Source organism: Peromyscus maniculatus, chromosome 1 (assembly GCF_049852395.1).
Source record: "Peromyscus maniculatus bairdii isolate BWxNUB_F1_BW_parent chromosome 1, HU_Pman_BW_mat_3.1, whole genome shotgun sequence".
NCBI classification, from domain to species: domain Eukaryota; kingdom Metazoa; phylum Chordata; class Mammalia; order Rodentia; family Cricetidae; genus Peromyscus; species Peromyscus maniculatus.
Window position 1 is genome coordinate 59,212,123 of NC_134852.1, and position 22,121 is coordinate 59,234,243.

At 40.6% G+C, this 22,121-nt stretch overlaps 2 protein-coding genes across 4 annotated transcripts in view; both read right to left on the minus strand.

The window, feature by feature from the left end:
• Positions 1-22,121, minus strand: part of Nell1 (neural EGFL like 1) — an 850,243-nt gene that overhangs the window by 244,902 nt on the left and 583,220 nt on the right. The gene's annotated exons all lie outside the window — the stretch shown is intronic.
• On the minus strand, positions 19,764-21,975 carry LOC102915808 (putative isocitrate dehydrogenase [NAD] gamma 2, mitochondrial). The gene has a single exon (XM_006990211.3). The coding sequence runs from the start codon at positions 21,135-21,137 to the stop codon at positions 19,905-19,907; it is 1,233 nt and encodes a 410-aa protein (XP_006990273.2). The 5' UTR covers positions 21,138-21,975; the 3' UTR covers positions 19,764-19,904.

A 22,121-nucleotide genomic window follows, 5' to 3' on the forward strand; every position in this document is an offset into this window, starting at 1 on the left:
AATGGATGCAAATACAAGAAACAAACCTCAACTTCAAGGATAAACATTACCTCAGGGTAAAGTGTTGGAAAAAGATATTATAAGCAAATGGACGTAAGAAGCAGGCTGGTGTAGCCCTTCTAATATCTGACAAAATAGACTTCAAACCAAAACAAATCAGGATAGACATGAAAGGATATTACATACTTATCAAAGGAAAAGTCCACCAAGAGGGCATTACAGTTCTTAACATCTATGCACCAAACGTAAGGGCACAGAAGTTTCTAAAAGAAACCACTACAGCATAAATGGCATTGACACTGATAGAAGATTTCTACTCTCTATTCTTACCAATAGACAGGCTATCCAGACACAAACTTGTAGTGGGTAGCCATTCCAGCTGTGATCTGGAAGTTCCAACGCCCATTGAGGCTTCGGTAACTGTCACGCCTACAAGGTGGGGCCAAGAGAGGGCCCTGAAGACTCGAGATCCAGATGCTCCATGCTCTCTCTGTTCCTGGACCCTGAACAGTGGAGGTTGACTGAGCAGAGTTCTCCAGAGAACACTGCCGGACTGCGACACACTTTCCCCAGACCCTGTGATCTACCTATCCCTTCATTGTAAGTTACGCCACTAATAAACCTCCCTTTTAACTACATAGAGTGGCCTTAATAATTTCACCAGAACAAACTAAACAGAGAAATGCTGGAGCTAATTGATGTCATAAACTACATGGGCCTAACAGGTATTTACAGAACATTTCACCCAAATGAAAATGAATAATCCTTCTTCTCAGAATCTCATGGAACTTTCTCCAAATCTGAGCATATACTCAGATGCAAAAAAAAAAAAAAATCGCAACAAATACAAGAAAATTGAAACAGCACCCTGAATCCTATCTGACCATCACTAATTAAAGCAGGATATCAACAACAACAGAAAGTTTACAAACTCATGGAAACTCAAATACTCACTACTGAGTAAAAAATGGAAGGAAATTAAAGCCTTTCTAGAATAGAATAGAAATGAATATACAGCACACCCAAGCTTATAGGACACCATGAAGGCAGTTCTTAAAGACAAGTTCACAGAACTGAGTGCCTACATTAAAAAAAAACCCCAACCTGGAGAGATTTCCTACTAGTAACTTAATAGTGCCCCTGACAGCTCTAGAACAAAAAGACAAAATTACACCAATTAGGAGAAGACAGCAAGAATAGTCAACTCAGGGCTGAAATCAATAAAAAAAGAAATAACAACAACAAAACAACACAAAGAATCAATGAAACAATGATGTTTCATGAAAAAAATGTTGGTTTGTTGAGGAAAATCAATACAATTGACAAAGCCTTAGTCAAATTAGCTAAATAAAAGGCAGAGAAAAAGCATCTAAATTAACAAAATTAGAAATGAAATGGAGGCATAACAATAGAGACTGAGGAAATTGGAAAATCATAAGGACATACTTTAAAAACATACACTCCACCAAATTGGAAAATCTAAAAGAAATGGAATACTTTCACGATACATACCACTTAGCAAAGTTAAATCAAGATCAAACAAACAATATAAACAGATGTATGACACCCTAGTGAAATAAAAGCACTAATTAAAATTTTCTCAATCAAAAAGAAAAGACTAGGACCAGATGGTTATAGCACAGAATTATTCTATCAGACCTTCAAAGAAAAGTTAATGCTAATACTCCTCAAATTATTCCACAAAATAGAAACAGAAGGAACATGGCCAAATTCATATTATGAAGCCAGTTACCTTGATACCCAAACCACATAAACACTCAACAAAAAAGAATTACAGACAAATTTTTCTTATGAACATAGATGTAAAAAATATAAATAAAATGCTTTCAAACCAAACCCAAGAAAACATCAAAAAGATCATCCACCTTGGTCAAGTAGGCTTCATCCCAGAGATGCAGGGATGGTTTAATGTATGTAAATCAATAAATGTAATCCACCAAATTAACAAACTGAAAAAAAAAGACAAAAACATATGATCTTCTTATTAGATATAGAAAATGCCTTTGACAAATCTAATATCCTTTTATGATAAATAGGACTGGACAAATATTTCAAGGTACATATCTAAACATAATAAAGGGAGTTTACAGAAAACCCATCATCAACAAGAACTTAAATGGAGAGAAACTCAAAACAATTCCACTGAAATCAGGGAAAAGACAAGGTTGTCCACTCTCTCCATACCTATTCAATACAGTACTTGAAGTGTTACCTAGAGCAATAAGGCAACTGAAGATGATCAAGGGGATACAAATTGGAAAGAAAGAAGTCAAAATATCTCTGTAAGTATATATATGTGACCCTAAAAATTCCACTAGGAAACTCCTACAACTGATAAACACTTTCAACAAAGTAGCTGGATACAAAATTCACTCACAAAAAACAGTAGCCCTCCTGTTTTAGTTGGGGGTTCTATTGCTGTAAAGAGACACCATGACCATGGCAACTCTTATAAAGGAAACAAAAGTGGCTCACTTACAGTTCAGAGGTTCAGTCCATTATGATTATGGCACAATCCCACTGGAGAAATAAATTACCCTTCAGGGTAGGCTGCAAGCACCGCAGTAGACCAACAAAAAAGAAGCTCAACAAGATTCCTTGTCTTATGATGTCATATGAGGGCTTTTTATTTTTTTAATTTATCTTATTATTTTATTTTATTTTATTTTATTTACATTTTTCTCTCTTTTTACCCTATAGGTCCTTTATGTATTATTATGACTTCCATTTAGTGTTTTTATGGGATTCCTGAGTGTGCGAATGAGTGGATCTTTGTGTCTCTATCTGTTTCATGTGCCTTTTCTTGGGCTCTTTTCCTTCTGTTTGTTTAGTACTATCCAATGTATTAATTTTTGTTTCTGTTACTAGATTAGATTATTATCCATTAGAAGCTTGTTTGTTTTCTAATGAGAGACAGAAAGAGGTGGATCCAGATGGGAGGAACTGGGAGGAGTAGAGGGAGGGGAAACTGTAATCAGAATACATTGAGAAAAGAAACTATTTTCAATAAAAGGGGGAAATTTAAAATGTCTATCATGTCTAAATGTCTGATTGTGTTTATTGGGAACTTCTTAATTTCTAGGAAATTTTAGACACAGGATCCCTCTTTAAACAAACATAAAGATTCCTATCTGCACTGTAGTTTGCATTCTACAACATGGGACACAGAGGACTAAAAACAATGTAGATGGAGGAAATCTCACAGGAATCCATGATTCGATCAAGACCTATGGGCAAATAATGGCTGCTAAGAGAGGAAGACTGAGCTTTTCCCCCGTGATGAGGCCCCTGATCGGCTATCCAACCTCAGTGGTCAGCCCTAAACGCACAGAGGTCATGAATTTGAAAGAGTATGGGGGATACATGGGAAAAGTAAAAAATAAGAAGAGTAGAAATTATATAAATATAGTAGTTTGTATGAAATTTCCAAAGAAAGTAAATTAAAAAGGAAAATAAGCAGATGAAATAGAATGTTAGAAGAAAATGCATGCTGCTTAATAGGCAGAGTAGATAAGGAAGAGTAGGGATGCAGAATATACAACAGAAGCTAAGAAGAAAACATGCGTTCTAAATTAGCATGGATGTACAGGCTTTGACTTGTGTGCTCAGAGAGAAGACTTTGAAAAGCAAGTAAGATCCATGATCATATAACTGGCTGGTTCTGGTCTATGACAAGAATTCATATCTAATCTTGACTCAACTGAAAGCCACTCCAAGATGTTCCCACTGGGCCAACTCTGTGTCACAGGGTGGGAAGGGGAATCAACTGCTGAGTCAAAAGGCCCTACCTCTGACTCCTGAGCAGGTCACTGAAACTTTTCCATGTTGAAGATGAAAAAGGTTACAGACCATGAACAAACTTCTACCAGGACAATGTGAATAATATATAAAAAACACTTGCCGGGCAGTGGTGGCGCACGCCTTTAATCCCAGCACTCGGGAGGCAGAGGCAGGCGGATCTTTGTGAGTTCGAGGCCAGCCTGGGCTACCAAGTGAGTTCCAGGAAAGGCGCAAAGCTACACAGAGAAACCCTGTCTCGAAAAAATCAAACAAACAAACAAACAAACAAAAAAAAAAAAACAGCCTTGGAAATGGGTATGTACTAACCAGGGTAGTTTGGGGAGGGCTTGCTTGATCTTAGACTTATAAGAACATGAAACAAAAGCATACCGCAGCTTCTACCTTGTAAATTGGCACTAACTGACCTTTTGCTATGGTTTGGATGACAGTATCACCTCCAAAATTAATGTTGAAAATTAATCCTCAATGTAATGTTATTAACAATTTGACTCCATTGGGAGTCAACCAAGTTAGGAGTGCTCTGCTCCTGGGAATAAGGTTCACAAGGGCTAGACTTTCATCCTCTTCCAACTTCTGCCTTGTGAGGGTAGCTTAACTGTGCCCTCAAGGGATTATAATAGCTTAGAAGCACAGACTGGGGCCTCTTTAGACTAAAAATGTTCCAATGTCATGATTTTGGACTTCACAGCCATCACAACTATAGGCAACACTTTTCTATTCTTGACAAATTGCCCAGTCTAGGGTATCTGACTACAGCAACACAAGGACACTGACAGCATCTGCCATATGTCAAATGTTATGTTGTTCAGAGGGCAGCGATATACAGCTAAGTAGACCATAGTTTTTCAAATGAGTGATTGTTATTTTTGTTTGATTTTTGTCTTGTTTGCTTGTTTGTTCCTATTTGTGGCACTGGATCCGAAAGCATTTCAATAAATAAGGAGCCACTGTGCCTCATGTCCTTCACTAAGTCAAATGAAGCAGGAAGTCATAGCAGTAGATGAAATTCTCCCAGCGTTAGACTGACCTGGATGTTAGTTCACCTTTAAGAAAAATTGGCTTTTCATGACGCCTTCCAAATATGCTTGAGGAATAAATGCTTCAGTTTCTCCTACAATACAGAAAACTATAGCAATCAAGAGAAAAGAATATATCTCCTAAGAGGAAGACCTTTCTGAAATTCATCTAGCCTTCTAATAACACCAATTTTTAAGATGTCATAAGATATATATGCTACACACACACACACACACACACACACTCACTCCTAAATGCTTTTTGCTAGCATCTGGTAGTATAATATTTTCTTCTAGACTCTAAGCACCTTGAGGAAAACAACCACATCTTACCCAGGTTGTTTTTCCACAGCACCCAACATAGTACTTCCCTCACAGTAGGGACCAGATCAATGATGCATTAGTACACGAATAATACTCATTGCCATGGCTTATCCCAGGTCAATCCTGGCATGCCACTGAACTGGCAAGCACTCTCTTACATTTCCATCTAAAGAAAGAAGCCAGGATAACAATGCCATAGACACAGATGACATGTTCCATAAGGACTCATTATGGGCTTTACCTTTTGAAATGATGTTGTTTCCAAAGTTGTGTGTGTGTGTGTGTGTGTGTGTGTGTGTGTGTGTGTGTGTGTGTAACAGTAATTAAAAAAAGAGGCCATGGATTTAAGAGAGAGAGCAAAGAGAGTGCACGGGAGCAGTTGGAGGGAGGGAAGGAAAGGGGGGGCATGATGTAATTACATTATAATTTCAAAAAATTGTTAAAAAAACAGTCTCCCAAAGATCCCATAATCTCCTAAGTAAGTTTATCACTTTGGTTTGGGCCTTGTTCAAGGTCACCCTGAGCAGACACAGCCCATGAGCTGGACATCCAAGACAGAGTCTCTTTCAAGTTTCACTTAGACATATCTGAATGACCTGCTGTGAGGGAATGATGCCTTCAAATTCAATATAAGCAGATCTTCAAAAGCATATGAACTTCAAGGCTTAATTTTCTAGAACATTCCTACTCGGAATGCATCCACTATGTAATAAAAAAGCCTGTCTAGCCTCAATGAGACTAAGAAATGAGGTGAGATACTACTACACAGCCACTCCAATTACCTACCAAGATTCAGTCATGGGAATGAAGCCAATGTCAATTCTAGATCAACTCCTGATGAACCCTTGTATGCCTGTAGCACAATGATGGTGATGCCAATAGACAATCCATAGAGGATAAGAACCAGTTGAGTAGTTGACCCAGCTGAGTGGGTCAAGCCCCAGTCATGAGAAATAACATACTAGTGTTGTAGTTTAACAGCACAGGAATGAAACATAATGTACAACAAAAGCATGTTCGAAGTTTATTAAGAGGATGGGGGGTAGAAGGGACATGGAGAACAACCTCTGAAAGGAAGGTGATGGAGAGAGAGCGAAATGGCTGAGCTCACTTTCAAATGGGGCTTAGTGCATGCGTTCAGAGGCTTACACAGCCATGTAGCACATGCACATAGATTACATAGTGACATAAGGTCCTAAGACCCTGGGCTGACTAAGTACTTGCCTGAATACTGACAACACATGTGTACAGGAGATGTTCTTAGTGGCTATAGCTGGAAGCCCTAGAGATAGGCCAGGTAATGTCAGAAATACTAACAACTAGTGTTCTTTTTTAATGTATTTTTGTCATTTTTAGTGATGTGGATGTGCCCATGGACTCATCTCTATAGCACCACATTAACATTGTTGAAAGGCAGAAGGCCAACACACTTGCTTCTTAGTAAAGAATGGCTTTCATTGTTTTTAAGGCTTAACTTAATTTTTTATACAATATATTTGGATTATATTCTATCCCCTCCCTCAACTCCTTCCAGATCATCCCCAATTCCCTGTCTTTAGAACTTCATGCTCTCTCTCTTTCTCTCTCTCTCCTTCCCTCCCTCCCTGCCACCCTGTCTCTATCAAAAAAATAATATAACCCTTTATGAACCTCCTCCCCTCAGGGTTCAGAGATCTATGCAAAGAGGAGGCAGAAAGATTGTAAGAGACCAAGGTAATGAATAACCCCATGAAAATAATGTCTTCCAGACACAACAGGACTGATGCACGCGTGAATTCAGACTGTGGCTGCATGCCTAATAGCACATAGGCTTCTGTGGTTTTAAAGAGCTGAAAAACATCACAAGGAGATTATGCAAATCACAGTGTCTGCACAGGAAGGACATGGTTATGCTAATTAGCCCACATGCTATCCATGGCTCCTAAGACTTAAGAAGGTCCCTGATAAAGGTGGCCATGTCTTTATCCTCTGTTGTTTTACACTATACATGCCACTGTTTGATCCTGACCTCAGCAGTGTTCGGTTTAATTTAGGTTACTGATTTATAAGCATTCTAGGTTGTTTGTTTTGGGGTTTTTTTGTTTGCTTGTTTGTTTGTTTTTTGCTTGTTTGTTTTTTAGAAAGAACAAATATCTGAAATTTTCCAGGCTCCAGGGGTAAGCAATGCCTAACCAAGAATGCTTTCTTCCTATGACAAGCTGGTTAGGGTTAAATCCAAGTTGCTGACTGTGCACTTGGGAGCCCTGCAGGTTCCTCACTCCCCTCCAAAATCACCGCTTCTCTGCAAACATCAGAATGCAATGGCTGCTTTCTCATCAAGGATTCTAATTGGTCCATACACAGAGAAAAGTGCAATGAACAGGACTGGAAAAAATTAAACAGATTTCTTAATAAAGCTGAAAATAGCTTAATAAAGCTGAAAATAGTCCCCTGGCATCCCAAGGCGTATTTATTTCTGTTTAAATAGATGACTTCCCATAGCCTGTTACCGGCTCAGCAGGAATCCTAGGAGAGAAATGTTTCCCCTCCTCTGCATTTAAAGTTCTTTGCTGCTGAAATTCCACTGGAGATTGTAAAGTGCATCTGCCAATCTGCATAAAATCACACACATGGTCAAGTAACACCAATATCTTCAGCTGTCCACATCTGGAGTATGCCAAACAGATAGACTATAGCTTCCTTACAAGAGCATGCAATTTGATGATGTTTTGGGCAAAAGATGCCATCCTGGGAATGGAGAAGGATGGGGTGGACCAGTGGCACATGGTCAAGTAACGCTAATACTTTCAGCTGTCCGCATCTGAAATACTACAAACAGATACACTATAGCTTCCTTGCAAGAGCATACAATTTGATGATGCTTTGGGCAAAAGATGCCATTGTGGGAACGGAGAAGAGAAGGATGGGGTGGAACAGCAGCGGAATCATTAGAAATGTTGTTTTTTCCTAGAACCTAGGGTGCCTGGGGAATGCTTTGGCCACTCTCTAATGGTGCTCTGATGTCCAGAAAATGCATATCCTTCTAATGTGACAGAAAAATGGGAATCGCAACTACCACAGATATTCCTAGACAATCAGTAGATTCTCAGGGCAATCGCAGGAGATGGGGCAAGCAGAGCAAAACCAGTGACTAAGGAGGGACAGCAAAGGAATTCCACAGAAACTTCAGGATATTTCCAGAAGAAGGGGTGGGCAGTTGAGTATCAGAGCAGGTGACACACTCTGCAAGAAAACACTAAAGAAGGGAAGCTCACTCTCAAGGAGGCCTCTGAGAAAAGAAGGAAACACGGTGCTAAAAAGTAAAACCGTGAAACCTGCTCACAGGGAAGCTGACACTGAGAGACAACGAAAAAGAAGAGAAAGAAGTAGTGATTGTGTTGAAAAGGAGCTTCAAACAATGAAACTTCCTATTTACAAGAATTAGAACCTACTGCAGCCGACGGCCTGGTGAGGTTAACTCATCCATGTAAAGAGTTCATCCAGGGACAAAAAAGTCAGAGGTCATCCTGAGTCCTGAAAAATCTGGCCTATGAATAAACATTGATAGAATTAATTCAACAATAATTATACTGTATAAAATATGCAGTGCTGGAGAAAATATAATGGCTTATTTTTTGTAATGGCTTTGATGTTTTGTTTTTTATTATTTGATAAATGTTACTTTTTGTAATCTTAATATTTTTAATATCCTGGCTACTATTTGTCCTCCCTCTACAATTCCCAGTTCCTCCACATCTCCCCTCCCATACAGATTCACTTCCTTTCCATCACTCATTAGAAAATAAACAGCCTTCTATGGGATAATAACAAAATAAAATAAGAGAAAACAAAACTAATACATCAGAACAAGACCAAACAAGCAGAAGGGGCCCAGGGAAAGGCACATGAAACAGATATATATGCAGAGACCCATCATTCAATACTCAGGAATCCCATAAAAACACTAAACTGGAAGCCATGCTATATATGCAAAGGACGTGCATGATAGAAAGAGAAGAGATGTTAAAATTATCATTTTTAGATGGAGAGATGATAAAGCAGATAAATAGGTGGGTAGATAGAAAGGTATGAAAGTTTTATCTTTTTCTTTCTTTTTTTTTCTTTTCTTTTTTTTTTTTTTTTTTTTTTTTTGTAAAGTCCTGACATGACATCATGAGACAAGGAAACTCCAAAGAAGTTGTTGAGCTCATTTTCTGGTGACTATCTACTACTGGGCATGCCAAATACCCTTAGGAGTAGTTTGTTTCCCAGTGGGACCCCCTAGAAAAACTGAATTTTCATTTGTTTGTGGTTATCAATTGGAGACAGCTTCCGTATTAGAGATGGGGGCATGTGTCCACTGTCTTTTCAGCTCTAAAGGCCCATCTGGTGCAGGCCTGCACAGGCCCTGTGCATGCTGCCTCCATTTCTATGACTTCACATGAGCTTTGATCATGCTGAGGTAGAGAACCTTGTTCTCCTGGTGTCCTCCATCCCCTTTGGCTCTTACACTCATTCTGCCTCCTTTTTCCCAGGGTTCCCTGAGCCCTGAGGGGAGAGATTTAATAGAGACATCCTATTTATGGCTGAGTCTCTCATTCTTTGCAGAATGTCTAGTTGTGGGTCTCCGTGTTTGTTCTCATCTGGTGCAGGAGGAAGCATCTCTGATGATGGCCAAGCAAAACACTGATCCATGAGTATAGCAGAATGTCATTAGGAGTCTTTTTTACTGTCCCTCCTTCCTTTTAAAGACAAGCACTATCTGGTTTTTACCCTAGGTTCCCGGGCTCTCTAGTCTTAGGTTCTGGGTTACCCAATCAGTATCAGGTATGGGTTCCATCGTGTGGACTAGGCCTTAAATCCAATCGGACATTGGTTGGTCACTTCCGCAAGCTTTGTGCCAGCATTGCAATAGCATAGCTTACAGGCCTGGCAGCGCTGTAGAGTAAAGGGATGATGGTTGGCTCGGTGTTTACATTTCTCTTCTCATGGCATGCAGAGTACTTTTCTGTACCAAGGACACCGGAACATGTTCAATGAGTTGCACAGATGTTGTCTTCAGCAGTGGGCCTCGCCATCAGTTGGCGGAGAGGAACCTTGTTCTTGGCAATAGCCTGGGTTGTTGGGGGTTCCCATAGGGTCCCTTTGGCCAACAACTCAATTAGATGTAACCCAATCCTCGTACTGGAAGCTTCATTTGGTGAAAAGAGATGGCCAGTTGGGGCTCTGTATCCACCCATTACTTGGTGATTTCATTTAGATCCCCTTCACATGTATATCAGGTTTTCATATCACCCCTCTAATGGCCCTTAATTTTAGCTGTCTCTACCCATCTTTCCTCCTTTGTCCCCCTCTTCCTTCCCCTTTCCCACTTGGTCCTCCCATTCCAGTTCCCCTCACACCTTCATCTTAGTTGGGGTTATCAGGGATGTAATGGAACGGCACAACCAAAGACAACATGGGGAGGAAGGGGTTTACTTGGCTTACACTTCCACATCATTGCCCATCATTGAAGGAAAACAGGACAGGAACTCAAACAAGGTGGGAACTTGGAGGCAGGAGCTGATACAGTGGCCATGGTGCTGTTTACTGACTTAGTCCTGTGGCTTGCTTAGACTGCTTTATTCTATGTGCCTCTATGGTAGGATGAGAAGATGGAAAGATCTCCCATGCCCATGGACTGGTAGGATTAATATAGTAAAAATGGCCACCCGACCAAAAGCAATCTACAGATTCAATGCAATCCCCATCAAAATTCCAACACAATTCTGGGACGAGTTTGAATATCAGTTAGGATGCAAACAATGGCAGTCTGGGCCTCAGCACTCACCACAATGCTCTTCTCTTTCCCTTTGACTACTTCACCCTTCTCGTTGCTGGAGTTTTAAGGTCCAGCTTGGGCTTGGCTTGTTCTTGGGAGGCGCTCCTGGTTTCCTTTGTCTTCTGTTCTCATAGCTGCCTGCTCATATCTCTATTACCACACTTAACACGCTCTGCTATTAGTGGCCTAATTACTGCTGATTCACTCAGTGCCTTGAGAAGGTGCATCTGGGCTCTCAAAGCTGACACCTCAGGGCTCCAAGGTTTGCAGGTCAAAGCAGGAGCCTTACTCAACAACCTACACAGAGCAATGAGTGAGTGAGAGGAAGAATGAACCAGTGAGGTCACCACGAGCAAGGATCTTGCTGCAGGCAAGAATAAATTGTAGACAAAAATAACTTAGTATCAGCAGAACATGAATACGAATACCTTGCAAAGGATCACTCCTAGAGACATTTCTTCGCCTGGAGAAAACAAGTTATTTATAAACCAGGCTTTCCAACATCTCTTTCGGAAGCTTGGCATAAGGTTGCCTTTTGAGTACACGGTACACCTGTTCAAGAAACTAAACCTTTCACGACTTTGAAAGATCAAACCTGGATGAAGTACCACAAATGTCCCCTAGCCACAGCCATGAGGAGTTAAATAGAACTTCTTTTGACCCTCCTTTGTATTTCTTTCCGTAAGAGTATCTAGAAATCTCTTGCTTCTTACTTTGCTACTGCAGGTTTCTGAACAATAACTTCACAATCTCCTCTCTTATTTCCCTGCAGAACGCTGTGCTGAGAAGACATTGTAAACATTTAAAGAAACAACTTCAAATTTAGGCAAAGTGATTTCCTTGTGATCGGTGATAACATATTTTTACATTTATTTATGTTAGGGGGACAGTCAGATGTGTGGGTTTACCTGTGTCATGGCATGTGTATGCAGTTCAGAGGACAACATGCAGGAGTCACTTCTCCCTTTTCACCATGTGGGTGCCAGGGTCAAACTCAGGTCGTCAGGCTGGGTGGCAAGCACCTTTACCCACTGAGCCATCTCACTGGCCCCAGTGCCAACATATAAAGAAAGGAAAATCATCTGTACAAAGTTGACTAACTGAAGTAATACATCAGATGGACAGCAATGGGGGTACACTTGACTTACAGATTCAGATGGACATAGATATACTGAATATAGTATTACCAGACTATGATTAGATAACAGACTCATTTAGAAATATTGTTTCTACTTGAATATGAAACAGTTAAATAATTCCATTTCATCTTTTCACATGAAGATCCTCAGTGTCTTCCCAACCCATAGCCATTATCCAAGTTCTCTGAAGTTCACGAGAAATCTATCAATCTCTCTCTCTCTCAGTTTCTGGAGGTGAGGGACACTTTGGTCAGTGTTTGATGCCTTTTTGTGACATCACAAGAACCCAATTCCACCATATTAGTACTTGTTTCCCTCTTTTGCATAATAGCTTCATATTTCTGAACTCTACAATGTAACCAACATTGAATTGTTATTAAAGATTTTTTTTTAATCTGTTTGTATTTTCTAGTCTTTTTTTCAGGTAGAATTGACCATTTAAAACTGTATATGCTTAAGGTATATTGTGTATACATATATATTTTGATACTTTTATGTACAGGTATACTGTGAGGCAGCTAGCACAGAAAAGCTAATTAAATAATGGCATTTGTCTTAGTTACTATTCTATTGCTGTGAAGAGACATCATGTCCAAGGCAACAATCATAAGAAAAAACATTTAATCAGAGGCTTGCTTATAGTTTCAGAGGTTTGGTCCATTATCATCATGGCTGGAAGCATGGTGGCATGCAGGCAGACACTGGAGCAGCAGCTGAGAAATACATCCTGATCCATAAGTAGAGAGAGATGGGCTTTAGAAACCTCAAAGCCCACCCCCAGTGATACACTTCCTCCAACAAGGACACGCCTCCTAATCTTTTAATCCTATCAAAGAGAGTTCTACTCCCTGGTGACTAAGCATTCAACTATACAAACCTATGGGGGCCATTTTTAGTCAAATCACCACAGCCATTCAATTTGCAATTGTGAAAAGTACACTTTTGTGACTAATTAGTAAGTCTTCTAATTTTTTTCTTTCAATGTATTCTCCAAATAATTTTTGTGAAAATATTAAGACATATAACCAAAGCCAATGTTTCCTTCCCTAAGCAAGTCCTTTAATTAGCATGGGAACATTTATAATGATTTGATTTTTAAGGCATTTTATGAAAAACAAAAAAATCAGTTTTATATTTAGACATATGACATTCTCTCTTTTGCGACAGCATTCATCATGCGCGTCTACTTTGCATGGAGTAACTCAATACTTGAATTGAGCAGGACCCAATCTGAGGTATTATCTGCAGGCCTTTTCACTCAGTTGAGTTTTAAGCACTTATAAAATTGATAAGACTCAATTTTCCTTTCTAATTTCTTTAGTGAGCTTGGGGTATTTTTTCCACTTTGCGCACACCCTTTTCTCTTTTTCTCCTGCTTCCCAGAACAATTGCAGATGTAATAGCGCTACTTTCCACTGTGGTAAATAGATTCTTTCTGATGGGAAGATCTCTCTGCCACTTGAAATTCCAATGTTACACAAGTTGTCAGGAAAACTCCACAGACCAAACATGGCCCACTTCAAAATGCTCCTGGCTGTGCAATCAGCTCCCTGCAGAAACTGAGCCGATGATGCTACTTGTCAATGCTCTGCAACCTCTGTAACGACCTGAAACTGGACACTTCCTGCAAATTCCTCTCTGACCTGTGGAAATTTAAATTACTGTATTGTGTCTACCTCATAGCATTATTTTAGATTTGCTTAGTTCTGAAGATTGCACTGGGGTCTCAGGTGTTAGGAAGTTTTCTGGGACTGAGGCATATGTGTTGTTTGAATCTTAGATGGTCTTTTAATAATAATAATAATAATAATAATTAAAACAGAGCCAGATATCAGGGTGAAAGCTGAAAGATCAGAGAAGTGGAGCAAGCCACAGCCAACCTCACCTCACCAACTCCTCAGATGATCCTGTTTCTATGAATCCTCAGACTGTGAGCCCCTGCTTTAGTTCCTGTTTCCTCACGCCTTATATACCTTTCTCTGCCCTGCTGTCACTTCCTAAGATTAAAGGTGTGTGGGCTTCCCAGTACTGGGATTAAAGGTGTGTACCACCATTGCCTGGCTCTGTTTCCAATGTGGCCTTGAGCTCACAGAGATCCAGATGGATCTCTGCCTCCACTGTCTGGCCTCTATGTCTAATCTAGTGGCTGTCTCTGCCTCTGATCCTCAGGCAAGCTTTACTGGGGTACACAATATATCACCACATATATGCACAGCCCTCTCTTTCCCTTGATTTTGTGACAGCATGTCACTATGTTGTCTGGGTGGTCTTGAACTCACTCTGTTGCACAAGCAGACCTTAACCTTCTCCTCTCCTAATTTACTGGGGTTACAGGCCTACACTACTAATTCCATCCTAGAAATTCTTTCACATAAGTACCAGACCATCTCTAGTCCAAATTTTCTCTTTTTGTCAGTTATTACCCCAAAGGAATAGATGATTTATTTATTATTAATTTGTGTGGGCTGGGGAAAAGCGCTCTCTCTCTCTCTCTCTCTCTCTCTCTCTCTCTCTCTCTCTCTCTCTCTCTGTGTGTGTGTGTGTGTGTGTGAGTGTGTGTGTGTGTGTATGTGTACATGTGTGAGGTGGCTGTGTGTGTGGGCTATGTGTGTATGTATGTGTGTGTATGCACATGGAGGGGCTATATGTGTGTATGTGGGCTGTGTGGTAGAGGAGGCTGAGTGTGGGGTGGGAGACTGTGGGAGGGCTGTGTGTGTGTGTGTGTGTGTGTGTGTGTGTGTGTGTGTGTGTGTGCATGTACAGGTACCATAGCACCCCTATGAAGATCAGAAGGCCCTTTGTGGGTATCAGTTCTTTCTTTCTACCATGTGTAGGTCCTGGGATTCAAACCAAGATCCCCAGGCTTGAGGATAAATACCCTTGCCAGCCAAGCCATCTCACTGGCTCCTGACTTCATGTTTTTGAAATGTCACTCTCTTCAACATTTGATGCTCAATTTGGGATGCAGGATCATCTCAAATGTCTGTAAATTCTACCTTCCTCTCTCTGGGCCATGTCAGTAACTTTCAATTTAGAAATCAGATTAGTGGTGAAAGTTAAATATTGGTGCTGCCCTCTAAACTTTAATTCTGTCTCCCCACTGACTACCCATTGGCCCTGAGGGAGACACTAAACTTCCCATACTTCAGTCATCAAATAACAATGTAAGAAGTATACTGCTCACATGCAGGACACACTTAGAGCACCTGACATAGTAAATGTTTAGACACACCAGTGCTCCATGTGCCTGTGGGGCCACACAAGGAGAAACATTGCAGAGAAGTGAGAACTTTAGATCTGAGCCAGTACCAATGCTCATCAGGTTTTGTAATCTTTGGGATCAAGGCCAGCTTCTAGAAAGCAGCTCCCAAAATTCCTTGAACTCTACATGTGCCTATGAAATGGAAATATGGGTTTATTGCAGAAAACTAGTTTTCTTTTACATCAAAGTGAGAAATTCCCCATCTCAAATGCTCCTGACCACTCAAACATTATGATTCTGGAGCTACCTTTGTCACCCCTCATGCTGCTGATACTGCAAGCAAATTTCTTAGTGTCTCTGTTTCTCTGTTTTCTCCTTTATTAAATGGTGAGTGTGATAATATTCATTGAATAGGGTTAACATGAAGATTAAATAAACATTAAGTGCAAAGTATGCAGAATAAGGAATATAATACAATAGACAAAATATATCATATAAATTGCAATTATTATCTTCCACCTAATGTGGTATGTGTACCTCCTATGTAAGCACTGTTCTGGTCAATGCAAAGATTAGGTCAGCAAGAAATGTCTCCTACTCCCAAAGACTATGTGATATAGTAAGACCTAGTAGATGAGTTGTTCTTGCAAGGTGTGAGGTGAAGGTGTTCAAACTTGGTACACTAGTAGAAGGCTCTGTAAATAACCCTTAGTTGGCAAAAGCATAGAAGTGAGGGGGGATGGAGTTGACACAGGGCACATTATAAAGCAGACTTCACAGACCCTAAAGCTAAGTAGGTGTAGAGGTAAATAGGGAATCAGAAGAGCAACTTCTGGCTAAGTAGTGCCTATTAGCAAACAAGTCAGACACGGAAATGAATGATTATGGGCAAGAGCATTTCCAAATATGGCCACATATCACTCTGTATTCCACTGGACTTTGGGGCAATGAGGCCTTATCTCTCCCCCAGACCCCAATATTAACCTTAACCCTCTCATCATTTCCTTATTTTTAAATCTGCTCTATCTCTAATGCTGTTCTGAATAATGGAATGTGGGAGAAACAGTATTGAGACACTTTCAAGGCCAAGCCTTAAGAAATCTACAGCCTCGGTCTTTTTGCCTAGAAACACATGCCATGCTATGAAGAGATCAATTACCTCAAATTTTCATGTGGGAAAGAATTGAGGATTCTGACAGGCAGCCATTACTGTGAATTTACAGGAAGCCACCTTTGGTGTCCCAGCCATTCTCAGTACTTCCTTTAACCTCCAGAACCATGACACACAATCATTTGTCCTAAACAACTAGATTTGGGATGCCATTTAGCAATAAACCCCAAGAGAAAATTTTATAATCCCATGTAGGTTGGCTTTGACCTTCTAAAATAATAAGCAAGCCAGATATCAGAAAGGGTAAGCAGCTTTTCCAGTGTCAACATACCTATGTGAGCAGACTAGGGATGAGTGCCAACTCTAGTGTTTAAATGATTGAGTAATTTGTAAGATCATCAGTCAAAAGGGAGGCCTGGTGAGAATGAAGTTAGAGAAAAGGCAGAGAGAATGCTGCTGTTCTTTATATTCTGGACTAAAAGCAACTGATAAAGACAAGAATGAGAGGATGGGATGAATGTAGGCAGGTGAGATGATGTACTAAGTGTAATAAAGCAAATTCAGGGAACATACCCAACAGGAACCCGTTTCACTGCCCTGTGGGCCCAGAATTCTTTAGAAAAGAACAGTGTTGGAGAGGTTTGCAGATGAAAGCCAGGCACGAGGTTTTTTGCAATAAATCAGTTCTAGTTGCCAACACTTGTCTATGCTTGGAACCTTTCACTCACTCAGTCCTTGCTTCCTTCCATAAATACTTAGGGTGAACATGAATGAAGAGCCTGCCCCATCCTAGGTCTTGACTCTTCAATGATGGATTTCTCAGTCATTCTATAGGCAGGAGCACATTGTGTTTGTTTAGCTGCCTTTCTCTAAAGGACAAAAGGAAGCCACTGAATGGGAGAGTCTTGAGGAAGGAGGTGACATAATTCTATTGTGGTTCAAAAGGAACACATTAGGTACATTGTAGGAAACAGAAGAAAGGGAATTACAGGTAGACACAAGTTAACAGGGAATACTTTGAAGTAAGAGATACTAGGAAGCTCCCATTGCACATACTTGCATGTTCATACACACATGCATCCACTCATGTGCAGAAACATACATATACAATATATAACAGACATACACATGCAAAAAGGAAAAAGAAATAAAATGGAAAGAGGATCAGAGGACTTAAAGAAAATAGTTTGCTCTCCTGGTTGAAAATATGTTATGGAATGCTAATCTGTACACAATTTCTTATGTAATAAACCGATTCCCTTCAGGATCATCATTCACCATGGCATCCAATAGGCAATAATGAGGATGGTAATTTTGGAAACCTACTAGATGCTATGTAACAGGCAAAATGTGGCCCTTTCTTTGCATTTTCAGCAATGCTAGGAGATAGGCACCATTATTATTTACTCAATATTTAAGAGTATTAAACTAGTGCCATTGTTTCATTACTTTAAAAAAATGCAATTACTTGTGTTCAGTGTACCAGTCATTATGGAAAAGATACAGGGAACAAGGAAGAATAGCTTTACACCATGCTCCCTAGAGATACTCAAGTAGAAGAGTCTAACAATGAAAATGGAGAATGGCAATAACAGGTGACAGGTTGTCACCTCCAGAGTCTGGTCCAGAGGGTGTCAGGGGTTGAACATTTTTAACCTGGGTGTAGACATTAGCTCAAACACATCATTCTACACCACCACCACCACCACCACCACCCCCCGACAGTTAAACATTTGCTAAGAGTTGGGCATCTGCAGTTGAACTGGCTGTGCTTTGAATAAAGTCCCAGTATTCCCTAACTTCTGTCTCCATGATGAAATACTGTGACTAAAGGAACTTAAAAAGCAAGGGTTTCTTTTGGCCTCCATTTCAAGTGCATCGTGATGGGGAAGATTTAATGGGTGGGGCTTGCGGTGGGTGGCTGGTCACACTGCATCTGCAGTCAGGAAGCAGAGAACAATGAACACCTGTGTTTAGTTCACTTTCTTCTTTTTCCTCATCTGGCAGTTAGGATTGGTCCTCCTGTGTCAATTTACCTAACTGAGACAGTCATCATAGACATGCCCAGAGGCTAACAATCTAGATAGCCCTCACAGGATCATACAAATCCTCGTCTTCTAAGTGATACAGATCTTGTCATGTATAAATTGGTATTACCCACTACATACCTCTAGTGTTTAGAAAAAGGGTCAAAAGTGGGGAGTGGGCTAGTTAATTTGGCCACTGTGGCATAGCAGGTAGAGACAGCAGGATAAATCCTCACTCTGTTGACCACACAATGGCACTGGTGTAGGTCTGGATCATGTAAGAAGAGGCGGGCTACCAACCAACACTACTCCGGTTGTTTGAAAATCCCCACTTGCCTGCCTGCCTTCTTCAGGAACTTCTACGTAGGACTGTCAATCACTTCCTCTTTATGAAAAATCCATCCAACTAGCCTGGCTGTGGATATGTGGTCATTGTGAAAAGTGAACCCACAACTCTGGGACCTTTTCATGGTCCCAGATAAAGAACTTTAGTGTGTGATAATGAAGCATGCTGGTATCCACAGCTGATAGGTGAGATATGCAGATGTTGCAGATCTCTCAATCTTAATTCCATCCACATGTCATTCCTTCTGATAAAATTATTGTGAGTTTGTATAATCATTTTTACATTTTCTACTTAAGAACTTCTTTCAAGTACTAATAAGGTTTTGTTTGCCTTATTCCCAATTATAACTTTTAAAGTACTGTAAATAAAATAATGGCAAGTATTTAAGTTAGCTCATGGCTTTTGATTTTTACATATAATTTTTCATAGTTGGCAAATAAACCACAAGAAATTGTAAATCACTGAATGTGTGGCTTGTATTCCAAGGTTCTGTTTATATAGCAGAAAACTATGGACTTAGTGACTTTGGGGAGATTTGACAGCCACATTTTTCAGTACAATTTAAAGAAGTTTAAGTTAAAGTTTCTCTCTTTCTAGGAGAGCTTAGTGGTCCAAGGGGGATTCCTAACAAAAATATCTCAAGCATCATCAAGGGAAAGGAGGGCATTGTGGGTGTGGAGGCTTTCTGCACTGGCTCAGTGCCATTATTAAAGTCACAATGTGTACTTAGTAGGCCAACTCTGATCAACTCAATAATAACTTTCTCCAGCCCAGGATCCCCTTTAGTTGGATTGCTGAATTCCAATGGCTCAGATAAAGAGAGAAATCACCTTTAGGTACTGAGAAAGCTTCAGAACTTTATGAAGAGTTCTGATTCAGTCAGTATGTCATACCCCAGAGAGGTGAGAACTTTGGAATAAACTTTCAGGGAAATTCCTCCACCTCCATTTGTCCATATTTCAATAAGCTTTGCTAATTCAAATAAGCAATTTTTATTGCATTTAAAATCAATGAAAAGATCAATACTGATGATCCCCCTTCCCTTTCAGTGAATTGGAGGCAATGTTGACTCTCTATCCATGCTAGCTAAGCTGGCTGGAGTTTCTGAGGGGGTGAGTCAAGTGTAGGACAGGAGCAAATTTGGATGACAAGAGCATCCATGACTTTTCATATATTCCATGATGAAATTCACAACACCTGATGTAGTACCTTGACCTCCTATGTCCGGTGTGCAGATGGCTTTGTTCTCTAAGGATGCCATAATGGCACAGCGGATCTCCATGGCATAGGAGTGAAGACCAAGGTAGTCCAGCATGATACAGCTGGTTAGCAGCATGGCAACAGGATTGGCAATATTTCTATGAGCTAAATTTTTACCTATTTCCCTTGAACCAGTCTCAAATATTGCATATATGTCACCATAATTGGCTCCAGGCACAAGTCCTGACCCTCCAACCAGCCCTGTACAGATACTGTTGACAATGTTGCCATAAAGATTGGGCATCACCATGACATCAAACTTTTGGGGATTGGATACCAACTGCATTGTGGTGTTGTCTATAATCATACTCTCAAGGGTGATCTGGGGGTAGTGAGCTGCCACATCCTTACAGCATTGAAAGAAAAGTCCATCTCCCAGTTTCATGATGTTGGCTTTGTGAACAACTGTCACTTTTTTGCGCCCCATCTTTTGAGCAAGATTAAAGGCATATTCAGCAATGCGCAGAGACTTGGCCTTTGTCACAATCTTGAGGCTCTCTACCACGCCTTTCACGCCTTCGTACTCCAGGTTAGTGTACTCGCCCTCTGTGTTTTCCCTAACTACTAAGATGTCTATGTCCTTGTGCCGGGTCTCCACACCAGGAAAAGTCTTGTAATGGATGACGCTGGCATAGAGGTCAAGGCTGGTTCGAAACTTGGTGTTGTGAGATTTGTAAGTGATAGGCAGATTGTGATTAGTTGCAATGTTGCCCTTCAGAGCGACACGGTTCCGACGGATGGCCATAAGTGCATCAAGAACCTCCTCCTCAGTAGATGTGGAGGTCACCCACACCTCCTCAAAGTCCACTGGCACACAATTTGATCTGAATACTCTCTTGACATGAACCATAAGCTCAGGTCCAATGCCATCTCCAGGAATCATAGTCACAGTTTGCCTTCCACCATACTTAGCTGGGGGATGCACTGTGTGATGTAAGCAGAAATTTTTCCGAGGGATCACAAGCTTATGTACAGCTTCCCTAGAATGGCCAAGCACAGCAGGATGAAGAATTGCCTTCACAGAGCAGCGGGCTGCTGCCAACATCTTCACTATCACATCTGTCCTCTTGCTCTTTCTTAGTAATGGCATCCATTGGAGTTCTGAACCAATGATTCTTTCTTAAGTCACAATTCTCTCTCCTCCCTTACATTCTGTTCGACAGACATTCTATTCGAGTATGAAACCCAGACAGGGAAAGACAGGATGTCTATACCAAAAGCTACAAAGATTTTGGGGTTGGGCAATAAATTCATGCATCATATTATACATGCTATATTCTGCAAACATTATTTTTAAAATATTTTTCTTTACTTCTTGAAAATTTAATATGTGTATACATTGTATTTTGATCATATCTTCTACCTCAACCTCCCTCCAGCTCCTGCCAGGACCTCCCAATGTATCTCCTTTCAAATGCCATGTCCTTTAAAAAATATCAATAGCAGGCAAAGCATCAGAGATAGCCCCTACTCATGCTGTTAGGAGTCCCACAAGAAGACCAAGCTACACAACCAGAACATATATGCAGAGGGCCTAGCAGACTCACACAGGCTCCCTGATTGTTGGTCACTCTCTGTGAGCCCCTATGAGCCCTGTTAGTTGATTCTGTGGGTTTTCTTGTGGTGTCCTACAGCCCCTCCTCCCCTGCCCCTTTCAGGATTCTGGAGCTCTACCTAATGTTTGGCTGTGTGTGCTGCATCCATTTCTATCAGTTGCTAGATGGAGCCTCTCTGATGGTGATTATGCTAGGCTCCTGTCTACAAGTATAGCAGAGTATCATTAGGAATCACTTCATTTACATTTTTTTGCCTACTTTTGGGGCCCTTTTCCTCTTACTGGGTTGCCTCATCCAGGCTTATGTAGCTGAAGTTTTCTCCAGTCCTGCCTGGCCCACAGTCAGGACAAATCTCTCTCACCCGCCAGTCCCGCAGCCACTCAGATCCAACCAAGTAAATACACAGAGACTTACAAACTGTATGGCCATGGAAGGCTTCTTGTTATCTAGTTCTTCTATCTTAAATTAACCCATTTCTATAAGTCTATACCTTGCCACATGGCTCATGGCTTACCAGT

Bases quoted from the DNA above. Each gene is read 5' to 3' on its own strand.
- LOC102915808 (XM_006990211.3), bottom strand. From the start codon at position 21,137: ATGCCATTACTAAGAAAGAGCAAGAGGACAGATGTGATAGTGAAGATG.